The sequence below is a fragment of the Petaurus breviceps genome, unplaced genomic scaffold, assembly GCF_028583685.1.
Source record: "Petaurus breviceps papuanus isolate PSGF00001 unplaced genomic scaffold, PetGlider_PUasm1.0 37, whole genome shotgun sequence".
Lineage (NCBI taxonomy): Eukaryota > Metazoa > Chordata > Mammalia > Diprotodontia > Petauridae > Petaurus > Petaurus breviceps.
The window spans coordinates 27,504,397-27,522,821 of NW_027186296.1; the positions used below are offsets into that span (position 1 = coordinate 27,504,397).

Genomic DNA, 18,425 nt, shown 5'->3' on the forward strand with positions numbered 1-18,425 from the left:
TCTCTCTCTTTCTCTCTCTCTCTCTCTCTCTCTCTCTCTCTCTCTCTTTCTCTCTCTCTCCTTCTCCTTCTTTTCCTCCTCTCTCTTTGTTCCCTCTCTCTCCCTCTTTATCTCTCCTCCTTTCCCTCTGCTCTTTCTCTCCCATCACTCTCATATATATTATATATACTCACATATATACATATATGTACACCCCCTGCATACTTAAAGCTGTATACATAATGAAGTAAGGCAGCATGGACTAGTGAATACTAGGCTGACCTCAGAGTCAGGAAGGTCTCAGTTGTTCTAGTACCTCTACTACACAGGCTGGCCATAGTCTTTGCCTTCAAGGTGTCCATAATATATAATATTTATGGGGAAAGAGAATGAACAGGAATGAAACAATTAGATAACTGTTAATCCTGAACTCTGTGCTGCTGGTTCTATTTAAGTTTGCAAATTAGAAATAGAGAGGAACTCTGTTTGGTTCATCTTTATAGAATGTCAGAAACAGGTGAATAAAAACCTTTCCCTTGACTTACTCCTGGAAAAATGCTCATCAGGTGTTGACAAGGCTTAAATAGAGACCAGATGACGTTAAGCCACAAAGCAGGAAAAAAGACAGGAAGTCCAAGCAAAGGCAGGCCTTGAGGACAGAGTGAGCAGGAGGCCTTGTTGGAGAGAAGAACCACAGAGAGATGAGCTGGCATGAGAAGAACTTCCTACAATGACAGAATCTCAGAGTGGGGAAGGCAGGACTCCAGAGATCATCTAGTGCTGGGTTCTTAACGGGGGCTCCATAACCATAATATAATTGGTTTCCTTTGTAATATCACTCATTTTGTGTATTTAGGAACATTTTTCTGAGATGGGGTTCATTAGCTTCGCTAGATGATCAAAGAAATCCAGGACACACACACACACACACACACACACACACACACACACACAAAGGAGGTTAAAAACACATACTTCTAGTACAACCCCCTGTACTTGACTAAAACCCTCCTTGACAACCTCCCCAACAAGTGAACATTATCTTATGCTTGGATGCTTAGTGTGGGGAGGAAACTCTTTACCCAATAAGGCTGTTAATCCTACTTTGTCATAGCCCTAATCCTTAGGAAGTTTTTCCTTTTATCAAACCTAATTTTTCTCTTCGGAAATTCAACCTGCTAGTTCTGCCCTTTGGGAACAAAGAGAAAAAGCCTAGCCCAGGGGTGGGGAATGCTTCAGGCACCTGCTTGGGTTGGATGAGATATATTCAATCCCCAGAAATGAATGTGATGCTTCAGATGTGGTCTGAACAGGGCAGAGTACAGTGGAACTCATATCCCTCATTCTGTGCCCTATTCTACTCTTAATCTAACATTAATATCAGTGCTCTAAGGTTTGCAAGGTACTTTACTTATATTACCCAACAATCCTGTGAAGCAGTACCATTATTATTTCCATTTTGCAGATGAAGAAACTGATGCTGAGATAGGTTATGGGACTTGTCCAGGGTCACATGGCTATTAAGTGGCTGATCCAGGATTTGAACTTGGGTCTTCCAGACTCCATGTCTAGTATATTATTCACTATGCCACCTAAATATAGGATGAGGTCACATTGTTGTTTAGTCATTTTTCAGTTGTTTCTGACTCTTTGTGACCCCATTGGAGTTTTCCTGGCAAAGATACTGGAGTAGTTTGTTATTTCCTTCTCCAGCTCATTTTACAGATGAGGAAACTGAGGCAAAGAGAGCTAAGTGATTTGCCCAAGTTCACGTTGCTAGTAAGTGTCTGCGTCAGATTTGAACTCAGGAAGATGAGTCTTCCTGACTCTAGACCCAGTACTCAATCCACTGTACCACCTAGAAGCCCAAGGTCACATTAACTTTCCTTTTCCTTTTTCTTTTCTCCTCTATTTTTTAACTGTCATAGCTCAAAGTTGGCTCGTATCAAGTTTGCAATGTATTAAAATTCCCACACCTCTTTCATTTTAATTACTAAGAAAAATAAACTTAGAGCTGGAAGGGACCTTCAGGGTCTTCTATTCCAACTCCATTTATAACTGAGGACAATGAAGCCTATGGATGTTAAGTGGCTTCCTGTCTTCCCCATCTTGTACTCATAAAGTTGATGTTTTTAAAGCAAGTAAAGGACTTTCCATTTACTTATTCTATCTCTTCCACTCCTCTTTCAGTTCTTCTAACTCTTAGGACTTCTCACCCTCTTCTGCAAACTGGAAGATCCCTCTGCACTTGTGGCCCCTACTCTCATTGATTTCCTCTTGGAACCTCCATTTGGAGGAAGTACTCAACCCTCCTCACTCCTTCACTCCTATCCTATCTCTGCTCCTGACTCTCCAATCTTCTCTACCATAGCCCTAGACCTTCCTCCCTGCCACTGTCCTTTTCATATATTTTCATATGTTGTCATTTCCCATTAGAATATAAGTTTGTTGACGGCAGGGGATGCCTTTCTTTTTGTTTGCATTTGCGTTTACATCCCTAGTGCTTGACTCATAGTAATCACTTAATAAATGCTTGTTGATTTATGCCTAAAGATTTAAAAAAATTTTTTTGTTATAAACTTCATAGTATACACTTAATAAAATATTTCTATCATAAACTTATCAAACCAATTATAAATATTATGTTATCAATTTATCACATATATATACAAAAGGACGAGGAAAATCTTACATAAAGTACTTATTTAATGAAGCATAATGAATGAATTGATGAACAAACACTTGGCTACTGAATTCATTTGCTTCTGTTCTGCTTATCAACAACCAATACAAAATATGTTTGCTTTGCAACTCAAGAGCATCTTGAAGTTCTACTGTCTTTTGCTTTGTTTTATTTTATCTTTTTATAGTTGTAGTCAAGATGTTATACAGCCTAGTTTTTGCTGACCTTGCTTTCTATCAATTTGTATAGGAATTTCCCAATTTTCTTTTGTCTTCACATTTATAGTTTTCTGGCACAAAAATATTTTGTTATACCAGTATGCTAAAATTTATTTAGCCATTTTTACACATAAAGCACCCATAGAGTATTTCTCCACTTTGGCCAGAGGTCTCTTGCCCCAAAGGGAAGAATTTGACAGCTAGTGAGAATATGATGAATCTACGAGTGTAGCCTCTGACAACAAAAGATGATTTAAGATGTTATGATAAAAGATGTTATAAAGAAAAGCAACTTGGAAAGGTTTTAGGACTCTGATCAATGCAATGACAGACCATAATACTAGATGACCTCTGGCCAGAGAGATAATAAAGTTAAAATGCAAAGTGCAACCTGTATTTTCGGACCTGGTCAATGTGGGAATTTATTTTGCTTCTTGATTATGCAGATTTGTTGTGAGGATTTTTTTTTCTTTTTTGTTATTCCTTTAAGAGTGTGGAAACTTGGAGGGAATAAATTGGAAAAATAATAAAATTAAATTAAAAAAAAAGAAGGCTGGGTGGGGTAAGTAGAGACTTCAGTCACATTAACTAATTTTCCCTATGTCCAAAAGCTCTAGTGAAATGAGATTTCAGAATCTGACAAGGAGTGGCTCTCAAACTCCATACTTCTAACCTTGACCTTTGTTAATTTTGACTCTACTTTTTTATGGGAGTGACTATCACAGAATCAAAAATTTTAGTGTTGGAAGAGACCTCAGTTGCCATACAATCCAACCTAGAGTTAAGACAAAGGGTGAAACTATTTAATGATGATTTTCACTTGTTAATGTAATTAAATCCCTCTGAAGCCATTTCCCTTGAAAGGATATGATAAATGGAGCAATGACTATCTACTCCTTAGAGAATATTGAGGGAAGTTTTTAATATTGCTAGAATGTAAATCTCAATACAATTGTAGTTTCAAAGTTTTCAGACTGATCAAAGGAGGCTTTAGCTTTAAAAATTGGTATGGTGATGTATAGAAAATGCTTTGTTAGCCTTGAATTGCTGTAGTAGCATCACGTTATTGCCATTGATTTATCTGTTTTTCTTTCTCTGACTGTATGGAAGCTTTAGAAAGACTTATATGTTTGATAGGAACAGTGAATGGTTGTCCTACTGTCTGCTTCCTACATGCCATACTGAAAACTGTCAACTAACTGGATATGTGTTAGTATGGATACAAATAATCAGTTTGATAATATTTATGCAGATCATTTGATAATATGAAAATACTCAAATAAATCTTTGACCTTGTTGGTGCAAATATTCCATTCAGCAATGCAGATCACAATCCATTTGAGTCTACCCATTCTGTGTGGCTCTTTTCCATATCCTACCATAAGTTGAACAGAGGACTTCCAAGAAAGATTACATGGAATCTTCCTTGATTTCTCTTGACATTACAAGTACATAGGTTAATAGAACATGCAGGCTGTGCAATGGTCATCACTCACTCACCATATGATCAACTCATATTTTTTTATCATACATTTATTACACTAATGGCATTTTTACTGCATTTTTCATAGGTCCTTGTTTGTCATTTACTTCAACCTGATTATGTCAACATATACGTCTTGCTTACTATTAATATTTGGAGAATTATTGAACAAAGTTACTTCTGTTATAGCTTTTGAGGAATCTTGCATGATTTTGGTGTATAGGAGACATCTTGTTGGAAGAGAACAATTAAAGTGGTTCTACTGAATCAAAAGCTACATACACACACACACACACACACACAATCACAATAATCAAAGTGGAATCTTGTATCCTTGACATCTTTTATTTAATTGCGTGATGGTTAAGATGTAGTCCACTGTGGAATATTACTTATAAAAGCCTGTTTCCTACTGATACTCTCCACTGATGATGCCTTGATGTGCGTATAGATTTTTTTTAATAAAATTTATACAGATTGGAAAAGAGAAAAAAAATTGATACCTGTTTTCTATATTACCATTTTTCTACATGTCTTTTGTATGTTCTGCTCCTTTGGACATCTTATAAATGAATTCTTCAAAACCTTGACAATTGTGTTGACTCCAGCACAGAATGCCTCCATATACAGGTGATTTAATACAGATACTTTTCATTTTCTTTATGACATGTCTACCTCTGTAAGCATATCTGAGATTGTGGTTTCAGAATTTAAGTGTGATAGCTCCATTTTCCTCAATAGTGAAAAGTACTTCTTATAAAATTCTTTGCAGACCTTTTCATCTTTTATTAAGCTCTGTGTTTCAATGGAATTGCTGCCCCAGAATCTACCAGCTATAGATGTTTAGGAAATAGGACACTTGGGAAGGGGCTATTTGAAGGCTTCTAGGACTACTTTGTGGAGACTTCTGGGATAAAGTGTCTAGAAGAGAAGTTTCAAAAGTTAGAGTCTTTAGTTCTTCCTGTTCAGTAGTGAATAAATGTTTCATCATCTCAAAGGATACAAGAGTGCTGAATCAAACATGGCAGCAGGGAGCAGTCAGGGAGTTTATCATCTTCCAAGTTCAAAGTCCACTCAGAGTTGTCATACCCAAGGGGCTGAACAGAAGCAAGAAGGTCAGCTTTGTGCATGCCCTATTACACTTGTAACAACTTGAATCCCTGATACAAGTGATTATCTGTGAAGCATGCAATGTTTTCAAATTCCCTAAGAGGCCACATTTTAATCATCTGGACATTGATTGTAATCTTTTCGTGCAGAGTTCAATACAATTCTCCCACATTCTGTCTTTCCAGTAAAAACAATTCTATTCATTATAGTGAAAATGTCTTGATTCAGGATTGCTATCAATAGATTTTTAAAGTCAGAAAAATCCAACATCAGTTTCAACAACATAGCATGTGTAATTGAATAAATAGATTGTGTCTGTTGCATTATTCACTTAAAATGAAAACTAAGAACATTTTAGTTTCTCAGTTAAATGAACACAAAGGTCTTCAGCCATACAGCCAATTCACCGTTCCATCGTGGGTTTACATAAGATTCACCAAACATTACTTTGAATATCAATAGATGTTAAGAAGCATTACTATTTTTCCTTTTGAATGAAACTTTTTTATACTTAGCAACTTTGTAATCCTTTTGATGTTGCAGACATGCTTTTGGGAATTTTTTGGTTTTGTTATTTATTAAAAACATTTAGTTTTCTTTGGAAAATCCTGTTTTCTTGCCAATGAACTCTTCATGTATACTTTGGATATTCCACTTTCGTTTATTAGGCTTCATGCTATCTGCTGCTAAAGCATTCATGCAAAGCAAACATAACCATCTTAATTCATAAATAACAGTTCTTATGAATTCCAATGACAAATAAAATAGATCATATTTTCTGAATTCCAACATTGTGTTTCTATATTTCTACCACTGAAGCTATCTCTACTGCTACTGCTTATACCAATTTCAGCTGCTCTAGTAAAAGACTTTTTTCTTCAAACTGGTTATGATTATCTATTATGATAGGATGTTATTTTACTTTTTAAGATGACTATAAAAATTTAATACAATTATACTGAAATAAAACTGCTGAAAACTCCAGTTATGATTGTTTTTGAATTACTTTTTTACAAAGTGTTTTTTTATTTTATTGACTTTTCAAATTAATGGCATCTAGAAACATAACAGTTAGGATGTACATTGATAATATCATTCTTGGGATATTCATAATTACCATTCTTCCTGTACCTTTTGGATTGTTTTCTACTGACCTTGGTGTCTGAACTGAACTCTCACACTTAGCACCAGCTATTTAGTCTCATCCTAAGATGGCTAGGGATGAAGCATACACACAACACACCTTGCACATGAAGCAAATACTTACCTCTTGATGTCTGAGTTTCTAGAAATCCAGAGCCTCTTATACCTTTGGTACCCTGAGACTTGGAATCTCTGGTGGAATTATTCAGCATCTCTGATGCATGTGAATCCTCTTCAGTACAGACCCTCTAGTGCAAGGATGGAGAACATGAGGCCTTGAGGCCACATGTGACCTTCTAGATCCTTAAGTGTGACCTTTTGACTGGATCCAAATTTTACAGAAATATATATATGGCCAGTTACAAATCATTTAATTAGGAGATGACAACAATCAATTTTGTTATTCAGGAGTCATATCACTTAATTTCTCTCTGCATTAGGGACCATATCTTCCTTATCTTAAAACATGCCCCCTTGTGGGGCTGCACCCAACCCTATTTATCATTATGAGGGAGCACAATCCTTCATGTATAGTGGCGCCCAATTCCCATCATGCCATAGTGCCTATTTTTTCTCTCTGGATAAAACTTTAGTATAGCTGTTGGTCCTCACTCCACTCCTGCTCCCAATATGAGGACAATTGCAGCCCAAGGTGTTCAGAAGAGGATGGGGAGATCTGCTTTAATAGAGGACAACTATTAAAATACCTCCATTACCAGACTTCCTTCAGATCCTAGAGGAGAAGAAACTGTGGTACATTAGGTCATTTGTGACAGGCAAAATCCAAAGGGTGAACCTAGTCCTATTGCCCTAGCTCAGTCTACTAGAATTTTCTACCCATCATAAGGGCAGCCCATACCTTTGCTACCTCTATACTCCCAGTCCCAGACTTTTGATGGCATTTTGTGATGGATCTGTTATCTCTGCACAAACAGAGTGGTCCTATTCTTGTCTCATTACATCCAGGGGAAAACCCAAACATACCCCAAAGGTGGATATTCCTTAGTTTTCTGTCCTGGGCACTTTTATCCTCTTGGTCTATATTATCTCCCTTAGTGATCTCATCACCTTCTATGAATTTATATATCATATTTATTTGGATGACTCTCAAATCTAAATATCCATCCCTAGTCTCTGTTGTTGAACTTCAGTATCATATTACCAACTCCTTGCTGGATCTCTCGACTTGAATATGCCCCATTGGCAATTCTAATCCAACATATTTGAAATGAAGCTTATCATCTTTCCCCTACACTTAATCCTTCTTTTAAACTTTTCTATTTATGTACAAGGCACTACCATCCTCTCTGTCACTAAGCTTGTAAACTCAGTCATCTCTGATGATTCCTTTTCCCTCATTTTTAACCAGTTGCATTCCCTTCCTGATACATCTCAAATCTCTTCCTTTTTCTCCACTCAACTAACAATCTAGTTCAAGAGCTCTTGATAGATAATCACAACAGCGCACTGAATTTGTTTACTTGGTTCCAATTGGACCCCTCTCCAAACTGCCTTCCATACAGCTGCCAAAATAGTTTTCCTAAGTCAAAAGTCTGGCCATCCCACTTTCCTGATCAAAAGGCTTTACTAGTACCCTAATTTTCTCCCAATATATATTGTAAACTCTAACTTAGCCTGGCCTTTAAGTCTGGCTTCAATTAATCTTTTTTAGCCCTTTTCTCCCCCAAACTTACCCTTTCCCCTTTCCAGCCAACCCAGATTGCTACTAGTTTCTTCCTTTTGCTTGTCATTCTATCTTATACTTCATGTATTTGCATCAGCCTGTGGCTGGAATGCCTTCTTTTAATACCCATTATTCCTCCTGGTGTCCTTGTATTCCTCTAAGGCTCAGTTGGGGTATTATCTTTTTATTAAGTTTTCCCTGATCCTTCATAATTAAGGTTGTTTCTTTCCACAAATTACCTGGTATTTAACTGTTAGTGCATTTGTTGTCCCTCCTCCACCCCCCCCCCCCCCCAGTGTGTAAAACTCTCATAATTTTTTTTTCTTTGTATTCCTAGTACAGTTTGGTGCCTTGTATGTAGTAGACGACCTATATTCATCCAATGGAATTTCATTTGGTGTTTATTTGCTGTCCATTGTCAGAATGGGGCGATATCAAAGGTGGGATTAGAACCCTACATCTAATCTGACTCCAATTCCAGTGTTATTTCCATTATATTGAAAGAGCCCCCACTCTGTACTCTGTTCATCTAAATGTTAAGAAACCCAGAGGAAGGCCCCAAGATGATGTACACCTACCTCCTACTGTGGATTTATAGGAAGATTAGAACAATTCAAGCACAGGTTGCAGAAGTAGGATGGATTGTATCTATACCCTTGCAGGGAATATTATTAATCTATACAAGTGGTTTCCACAGCCTCATTGGACTTGGAATCAGGAGATTCGATTCAGTTGTCAAATTGATTTCCTTAGAGTTCTGATTATGCTGCCCGCTCCCCAGTCAATCATCTCCAGGTGTTCCTTATCACTTCCAGGATCAAATGTCATCAAATAAAATGAGGCAGCAAGGTGGCAGTTGTGGATACAGAGCTGCGCTGAAAGTCAGGAAGACCTGAGGGATCACATACTATCTCAGATACTTCCTAGCTGTGGACAAGTCACTTAGCCTCAGTTTCCCCAAATTAAAATGGAGATAATAACAGCACACTACTTTGCAAGGTTGTTGTGAGGATCAAATAACATAATATTTGCAACATGCTTTTAGTATACATGGAGCAGGTGTTATATAAATGTGCATTTCCTCTCCTCTCCCATAAAAAATGGTCTGTTTGGTATGCAGAGTCCCTCATTACATAGCCTATCTTTTCAATCTTCTTACACCTCACTCCCTGCTGTGTACTCTGTATACTGAACTTCATTGCTGTTTCCTAATTCCAGACATTTTCACTAACTGTCCCCAATGCCTGGAATGCTCTTCCTTCTCATCTCTGTCTCCTGGCTTCCTTCAGGTCCCAGCTAAAATCTTACTTTCTCTAGAAAGGTTTTCCTCAATTCCCTTAATGCCAGTGCCTTTCCTCTTTTGATTATGTCCTATTTATCTCTCTCTCTCTATAGATATAGTTATATATATAATTATATACATATAATCATATATTTATATAAAATATATAATGTGTAATAATATATAAAATATAAATAATATATGTATAAATAAATATACTATATATAGTTATATGTATATATATAATTATATTATTTGCATATTTCTTTCTCCTTTACATTGTGACCTCCTAGAAAGCAGTGACTTTTTTTTATCTCTCCCCCCCAACATAGTAGATGCTTAATAAATTCTTGTAGACTGGGTTTTGTCACATACTCGATGTCACTTAACCTATCTTTTCCTTAGTTTCCTTTCTGCAGACTGGGAATGATAAGAGACAGGCACCTTACAACCTTACTGGGTTGTTTTGAGGACAGCACTCCAAAGTTTACAAAGGTCTACATAAATGAGACCGGACTTGTGATTTCATTGGTACAGGGAACTTTTGGGTGGAGAAATTCCTTTTACCAACGCAGGCAAGTGATCCTGTCTGAAATTTATATTCTGCTAATTGTGTAGATCAGTGAGACTTGTCCAAGGACGTATCATGAATGGGAGCTGAAACCAGGGCTTCAGGACCCGTTCACCTGCCACTACATTATGCAATCCTCATGTGACCTATTTAGTTTCTGCACGTGCTCCTAAACTCCTTCTGCCTTAAAATCACCTTTGTACCAAAACACTTTTTTAACACGGGCAAAGGTATCCATGCTCTCGAGACGGGGAGGGCCAGCGTAGGTAATACACGCTGTCACAATGGGAGGGAGATGATGAGAGCACACATTCAATGTCAAATTTCCAGGGCCGGCATTTGATTCCATAGGTTTACCCTAGCGTAGAAGAGGCCGCCTCTGACAGGTAAAGCTCCTTAGGCCCTCGGAGATGCAAAGGGATGCAGAAGCGAGGTATCCCGGGGGCAGAAGAAACAGCACTGGGTTTGGAGTTCGGGGATTGGGTCGAATCCTCGCTCTGACCGTGACTTTGGGCTAGTAGTGGTCACTGACCTTCTCTGGGGCTCGTGTTTGTGTTTTTTTTTTTTTAATCTGTAAAAATAAGGAGGTTGAACAAGACGACTTGTAGGCATTAGAGCCTTCCAGCTCTAAATGCAATCTGGCCATCCTAAATCCGGCCCACGTGCATTGACACTCCTCTCCGCAACCTCAGATCCTTAATTTACAAGTCACAATCCCAAAACACTCCCAGGAGCCTCAGGTTCCCAGGGTTCGGGTGGGCCTGATTGCGCCTGCGCGCTCTCTTTTTTCCTTTTCTTTCCTTAGTCTCGCCTGAGGTCTGGTGGGCTGTTCGGTTCTGTCCATGTCCAGGCCCTCGTTATAAATAAAGTTTCCAGGTGTTGAATCCTATGACTACTTCCGGCAAGATGGCGCTCCCCAGTGAACGGGGCTAGTGGTTGCCTTCGGCCTGGTAGCTTCAGCAGGCTCGGGCTGCTGCGGCTCTCCGCCCAGCTGGCGTTCTCTCCGGCAGGATGTCGTTGGCGCCGCCCGGGAGCGCCGAGGACCTCCGGAAGCGGAGCCTGGGGGAGCTTCGGGAGATTCTGGGTCGACAGGAGAAGCTGCTGCAGAACGAGTGAGTGCGGGGCCGCGAGGTGGGAGGGTCCTGGCCGGGGAGACCAGAGGGGCGGTGCCACCTACCTGCCCCTTCGGCTGACCCTTCACGAAGTCAGGTCCTCAAATAGTCAGCGACGGGGCGCTGGGGCTAGAACTTTGGACTTGAGTTCAAATGGGGTCCCAGACACTTTCTAGCTGGGTGACTAGGGTAAGTCACTTCACCTGTCTGCCTCAGTTTCCTCAGCTGTAAAATGGGGAACAATATCAGCACCTACTTCACAGGGTTGTGAGGGTCAGTTGAGATCAATTGTAAAGCCCTTAGCATAGTGCCTGGTTACATAGTAATATATAAATATGGTATATAAAGGTAAATAAAGATTCCACAGTAGCATGTAAGTGCTTCATCCTTTACCTTCTCTTAGGCTGTTTGAATCTGGACCTGAGTTCAAACGCAGCCAGCTGGGTGACCCTTGGACAAGTCACTTCACGTCTCTTCCTCAGTTTCCTCAGCTGAAATGGGGGTCGTAATAACACCTACCTCCCAGAGTTTTTTTGTGAGGATCAAGTTAGGTGAAATTTATAAATCACTTTGAGAACCTTAAAGTTATTATTGTTACTCAGCCAGACTATGCTGGGAGTGGGAAGCCAGATGTTACAAAGAAACACTGGGACATCTTTATCTCTCTCTGCATATGGATGGGGTGGTGGTAGATACTATTCAAATGGAGAGACATACATAGGAGAGTATACTGCCAAAAGTAAGTAAATGCTGAATAATTACACCTATCTCTCAAAGTTGTTGTAAGGATCAAATGAGATTTTTCTAAAGCACTTTAGTATAATGCTGTCTACATGTGCACTGGTATTATTAAGCATTTATTAAGTTATTGATGTGCCAGGAATCTTAGCTTTATGGTTTGAAAAAGGACCTTGGAGGCCAGCTGAATCCAATTCCCCTATTTTACAGTAAAAACAAATTGAACCAAAAACTGGAGAGATTTGGCAGTGGTCTTCTGGGGAGGTTTTCCATTTACAAAGACTTTAAAAGTGAAAGTTCTCAAAGAGCTTTTATTCTATATGTACACATATAAGTATATGTGAAAAATATGCAGAATGAAAGGGTTTCCCCCTACCTACCCAGAATTAGTGGGAGAAGGGCAGTAGGGGAATTAGAAAAGAATTCATATTTGAGCTGAATGTGATGGAAGCTAGGGAATCCTGGAGGTGGTGAGGAAGGAGTATATATTTGGAGGGGGGGAGGTGGTTCAACTTGTAGAAAGGCATGGAAATGGGAGACAAAAATGTGTTGGAAGTGCTTCAAGAAGGCTAGTTTGGCTGGACCCAAGGAGTACATGAAGCAGGAGAGTAATGTCTGATAAAGTTGGGAAAGTAGCAGAGCCAGGTTGTGAAGAGCTTAAAATAGGATGTTTGTATAGGAGCCTAGAGGTAATGGGGAAACCATGGAGTTTATTGAGTAGAGGGAGTGACATGCTCCGTAGAGCTGTAAGTGCTCTTGGGAGATAGGAAAAGAAGTGATTGTTAGCTTATTATTGCTAATGATTTATCTAGCTGTGATGTTCAGAAATGGCTTCATGGAGGAGGTGGGGTATAAGCATGGCCTTTAAAGGATATGTAGAATGTCGATAGGCAGAATGGAAGGAAGGAGGATGTTCCTTTTACATTTAAACTCTAGGTAGAGAGCTAGAGTAGGGAAGACCTGGATCCACGTGAGACTTTTACCAGTTCTATGACCCCGAGAGAGTTCATCTCAATGTAGTGTTTCAGGACTTGATGCAGTTGGCACAGCATCACCTACAAATTGTAGATAGTCGTAGGACCTCCTTATCTCTAGGGAATGCTTTTTTGTTTGGGACTTTTGCTGGCCATCCTAGTAACAGTAGTGGAATTCCTTTTGTGAACCTGTCTTGTTTTATACCTTGCTTAATTTAAGTAGTCTGAGGTTGATTGAACAAAGGGATCTTTTCCAAGGGATCTTATATAATTTTGAGGTGCATGGAAGGTAGTTTACTGGAGGATAGCCAATAATGATACATATTAAATAGGATCTTGTATTCTCTACTTCGACCTTTAACTCACTTATGTGACTTTTCAGGTGTGCAGATGTATTCTACTATAGAATATATGTGTGTGTGTGTGTATTATATATATATATATATATATGTATATAGTTTGTGGAATCCTACTTTTTCTTATATCTTCATCAAGGGTGCCTGTGTGTATATATGATTCTCTCCTTATGCTCCCTTTCTCCTTAGCATTTACAAAAGAATATTATCTTTATAGATGAAACAAGGATAGAAATTACAAATGTTTACCCCCAGGCCCTGGAAGCATATTTTCTCTATCAACTTGGTCCCTGGGGAGAGTGGGCTCAAAATTAATGTAGTATCTACAAAGCATTTCCCTCCCCCTACATTCACTTCCAGATTTGGCATAACTAACAGGTAGAGTTGCTCCCTTGCTCTTATGACCCAGCACTGTTAGTCTGGGGTGGTGAACTGGGCTTTAGTGACCGCAGATTCTGACTCCAGAACCTCTCATAGCTTGCCATTCTGACCTTTTCAAAGTTCTCCAAGTCCTGTCTTTCTGGTACTTTTTCATTTAGATGTTAGAACAAATACAGAGAGAGTCTTATAGAAGGTCTTTTGAACTCAAATGCAGCCATGTATGAAAGAGGAGGAGGCTTGCATTGCCTGTCTAATGCAATGCCTTTTGAATGAAGGAAGATTTGTACTCTTCCTTGTGTAAAAAAAAAAAAAATGTCCGCATTCATCAAAATAGGTGGGTTACTTTTAACACATTTTCTTTATCTCCAATCCAGAACAGTTCTGTATGCAGACTGAATAAGCATGGCCCTTTCACCTCCACTGGGCCATACAGGAAAGAGTCACTGTGACACTAATACAGTTCTACATGTAAAAATAAAAATCACAGTAGCTTACAAATATAGAGTTATTTATATTCAGCAAATGAGGAACATTTCCAAAGTTTACCAAAAATTATTTCTTGCTTAATACTTAACAGGTGTCTTTTTTGGTGTTCAAGATAGCTTTCCTCCAATATGTGACAAGGCAATAGAGAAAAGGACTACCAAAAAAAAAAAAAGAAGCATACTTTGAGGAAAGCTAGTTTGTCTTAAATTTTTTTTATTTTTTTTTTTTTAACTTTTTACTGGTTTACTTTACTTAGACCACATGGAGATTTCCCTACAGGCATTTAGGGCCTGAGGATCAATTGGAAATCATTTACTCACCCTCAGGTGAGAATCCAAACTTGGTCCTTGCAGACTGGCTCTGGGACCCAGAATGTCTAGGACATTTTGTTTTCTCCTCTTCTCTTAGCCCTCCCCTCCTCCTCCCATCCTCATTCCCTCCTCCCCTACTCCTCTGCTACCTCCCCCCTAGCCCATCACCTTCCACTCCCATTCACAGAAAGAAGGTTTAAGTAACTTAAAAGAAAAAGAAAAGCAAACTTCTAACTCAGAAGGAAAATTTAATTCCAACAGCAATTCCAGAGCATGTGGGACTATTTTTTTTTTTAAGCAATCGGGGTTAAGTCACTTGCTCAAGGTTACACGGCCAGTTATTTCTGGGTGTGGTGCTAAGTATCTGCGCCTGGATTTGATCCCCAGGTCATCCCGACACTGGAGCTGGTGCTCTTACTCGCTGAGCCACCTGGCCGCCCCCTGTGGGACTCTTCTTATAGAGATTAGGGATGTGGGGTTAATTAGAAGTCACCTCTTTACACTTTAGGTAAGTAACCAAACCATCATGCATGAAAACTTTTAGATGGTTCCCTCAGTACATTAGACCATCTTATTGGGCTCTGGACAAAAATTTCCTGGTGTCTCTGTCTACATAAGACATCAAATTTCTCTAAGTCCCGTTTAGGAAAGTGTTTCTAGCCTTTGCCTTCTTTTCAACCATCACAGAAGAAGGGAGCTGTGATAGAATACTGAAACTCATTTTGAATTTTTCTTTGTTTCATGGGTTATCATAGCCAGGTAAATTTATTACCTAATGACCATACTACTGGTAACAATTTTCTCTGTACTTAATTAGGCTGGTTCTCAGATATCAGACACAGTCTGTGACTTGTAGTATATTCAGATCCTTTCCAATATGGTAGAACCTTTCTTTTCCATTGTCATTGAGTTGAAAAAGCAACAGGGTCACAATGGAGTATAGGATTCTCCCTAATGCCCTTAAGAATGAGTATTCCTTAGGGGTCAGCCTTTTATTGCTTTTCTCTTTCTATCTGTTTCCTTGGATAATCTCATCCATTCCCCTGGATCCAACTTTCATCTTGGTACAGACAATATCTATATCTCTGTCATTACTTACATGATCTGATGCAAAGTGAAGTGAGCAGAACCAGGAGAACATTGTACACAGTCGCAGCAATATTGTATGATGATCAACTCTGAATAACTTAGCTGTTTTCAGTAATACGGTGATCCACAACAATTCTAAAGGACTTATGATGAAAAATGCTTTCTGTCTCCATGGAAAGAACTTATGGAGTCTGAATGCAGATCGAAGCATACTTTTTCTTTTACCTTCTTTTTAAACTTTTTTGGTCAGTGTTTTCTTTCACAACATGACTAATGTGGAAATATGTTTTGTGTGACTGCATATGTACAACTTCTATCAAATTGCTTGCCTTCTTGATAAAGGGGAAGGAAGAAAAGGAGGAAGGGAATTTGGGGCTCAAAATTAAAAACAACAAATGTTAAAATTGTTTTTACATATACTTGGGGAAAAATTATATCTATATCTTTCTCTCTGTATCTATCTTTTATGAAATGCAACTTTGCATCACCATCTGCCTGCTGGATTTTCCATCTTGGTGGAGATATTTAGCCTGGAGAAAAGGAGGATTTTGGGGGAACATAATAATTATCATCAAATATTTGAAATACTGTCATGTTTAGGTGTAATTAGGCTTTTTCTGTTTGGCGCCAGAGGACAGTGGAATGGAAGTGGCAAAGAAGAAGATTTACCCTTACTATTAGGGGAAACTTGCTTACAATTAGAGCCATCCAGAAATGGAATGGTTGACCTCTAGAGCTAGAGAGCAGTATAACACAAGTAACAATCAAGAGTTGCAAATGAAGTGCTATGTGAGGTCTAAAATCAGGGAAGGCTTCCTGAATAAAGGGACATTTGAATCGTGCCTTTAAAGGACAAGGGAATTCATCAGATGAAGAAAAGGGAGAGTATTCCAGGCATAAGAATTATATGAACAAAACCACCAAGTTGTGAAGGACATATTTGGGGCATAGAGATAGTCTGGAGGGAAGGTAATATTAATATAAGATGAAGCAGGAGAGATGGAGTAGATTCAGATTATAAATGTTCTTGAGCTCCTGCAACCAATTTTAAACTTTATTGGGAAGGCGGTTAGGAACCACTGAAGATTTTTGAGCATATTTATGGATTAGGCAGATCATTTTGGCAGTGGCATAAACAAGGAAATGGAGATAAAAAGAACTGTTAAGAAGCAGTTGCTAGGGGCGGCCAGGTGGCTCAGCGAGTAAGTGCACCGGTTCCAGTGTCCGGATGACCTGGATCAAATCCCGGCCTCAGATACTCAGCACCACACCCAGAAATAACTGGCCGTGTAACCTTGAGCAAGTTACTTAACCCCGATTGCTTAAAAAAAGAAAAAAAAGAAGCAGTTGCTGTTTTGGATATGCTGAGATATTGGTAATTATAGGTAGAAGTGCCTAATAGGCAGTTGGAAATACATGACAATAATTCTGGGAGATGGGTAGAAGTAGAGATGTATGTTGGAGAGTCATTTCTGTAGAGATAACTGAAGACTGGAGTGGCTGGATGAGATTGTTATGGGAGAGGATGTAGGAAGAAAATAGAAAAGGGAGCCAAGGTCAGAAGCTTAGTGATTCGTTTTTAAGGGCTGGAAGGATGATGATTAATGTGACATAAGAAAAGATTGGAGGAGTGGAAGTCTGGTAGTAAAGACATGAGATATTATTTTAGTAGGCCAGGTATATTATGGTCCTCTGGGGTCTGATCTGGCTGTGGGAAGGGGGTGAGGCTCTATAGGAATTTGGTGATTTCAATGGAATGTAAAGAAAGGAAGGAAAAGAGAAAGTGAATTTGTAAAAAAAAAAAAAAGAAAAAAGAATTGATAGGACTAGGTTACTTATTGTGTCTGGAGTGGAGGGAGGAATAGAAGATAACCAAGTTTTGAGAATAGTGGTATCATTAACTATAATAAGAAAGTCAGGATGGAAAGTTTGTTTTCTGTTTCAAACAAAGAATTTGGTTTTAGATATGCTGAGTCTGAGCTGATGGGATATTTAAATGGAAGCATCCTAAGGGCAATTGAAAATGGACTTCAAAATCAAGAGAGAGGTTGGTGATGGTGATTTAGGTTTAGATGATATTGATTCTATGTTAAGTGGAAGGAATAGGAAATAAAACAGGATAGGCGAGGTTTCTAAAAGAAAGAGGAAAAAAAGGAGGAGGAAAAGGGGATGTGTGTCTTGGGAACGTTCACTGAAAGGACATAAAAGTAGTTTGATCTCCCTAGACAGAAACTGGTGTTCTGAACTATTTGTGAAATTGGGCCCTTAAGATACCAGACACTGAGGTCCTTTCTGACGCTAAACTGCCAAGCATTCAAACATTCAGCAAACACAACTTTGATGGGCTGGCCAGAATGTACACTTGCCAAAAAGACTATTTTATGGAGCTCACACAGGGCAAGCATTTACATGGTGGTCAGAAGAAGTGGTACAAGGTCCCTTTGAAGAACTTTGGAATTGATTGTGTGAGATGGGAGACAGTGGCACAGGACCACCCAGCATAGGATGCTCTCAGCAGAGAAGGTGCTGAGCTCTATGAGCAAAGCAGGATTGAAATGGCTCAAAAGAAACACGAGATGCACAGATTTCAAGAACCCACCTCAGTTGTTCACATGGACTATCTGTGCCCTAGCTTGGTAGAACATTCTGAGCTTATACTGGTTTGATCGGCCATAGTAGGACATATTGTAACTTGACTCTAGCATAGTGATGTGATTTTGGTCAACAAAGGACAACAAACAACCAATGATAGTGATAGACTTAAAATATTTTAAAGGAGGAGTGGGGAACCCAGGGCCTCAAGGCCACATGTGGCCCTCTAGGTC

At 39.1% G+C, this 18,425-nt stretch overlaps 1 protein-coding gene across 1 annotated transcript in view; it reads left to right on the forward strand.

Annotated features, from left to right (window-relative positions):
* The first annotated feature begins 11,011 nt into the window (after positions 1–11,011).
* Positions 11,012–18,425, forward strand: part of POLR2M (RNA polymerase II subunit M) — a 28,952-nt gene continuing 21,538 nt past the window's right edge. The window contains exon 1 of the mRNA XM_069098147.1: positions 11,012–11,265. Within this exon, the coding sequence (XP_068954248.1) occupies positions 11,165–11,265 (101 nt within the window). The 5' untranslated portion in view covers positions 11,012–11,164. The remainder of the gene's footprint in view (positions 11,266–18,425) is intronic.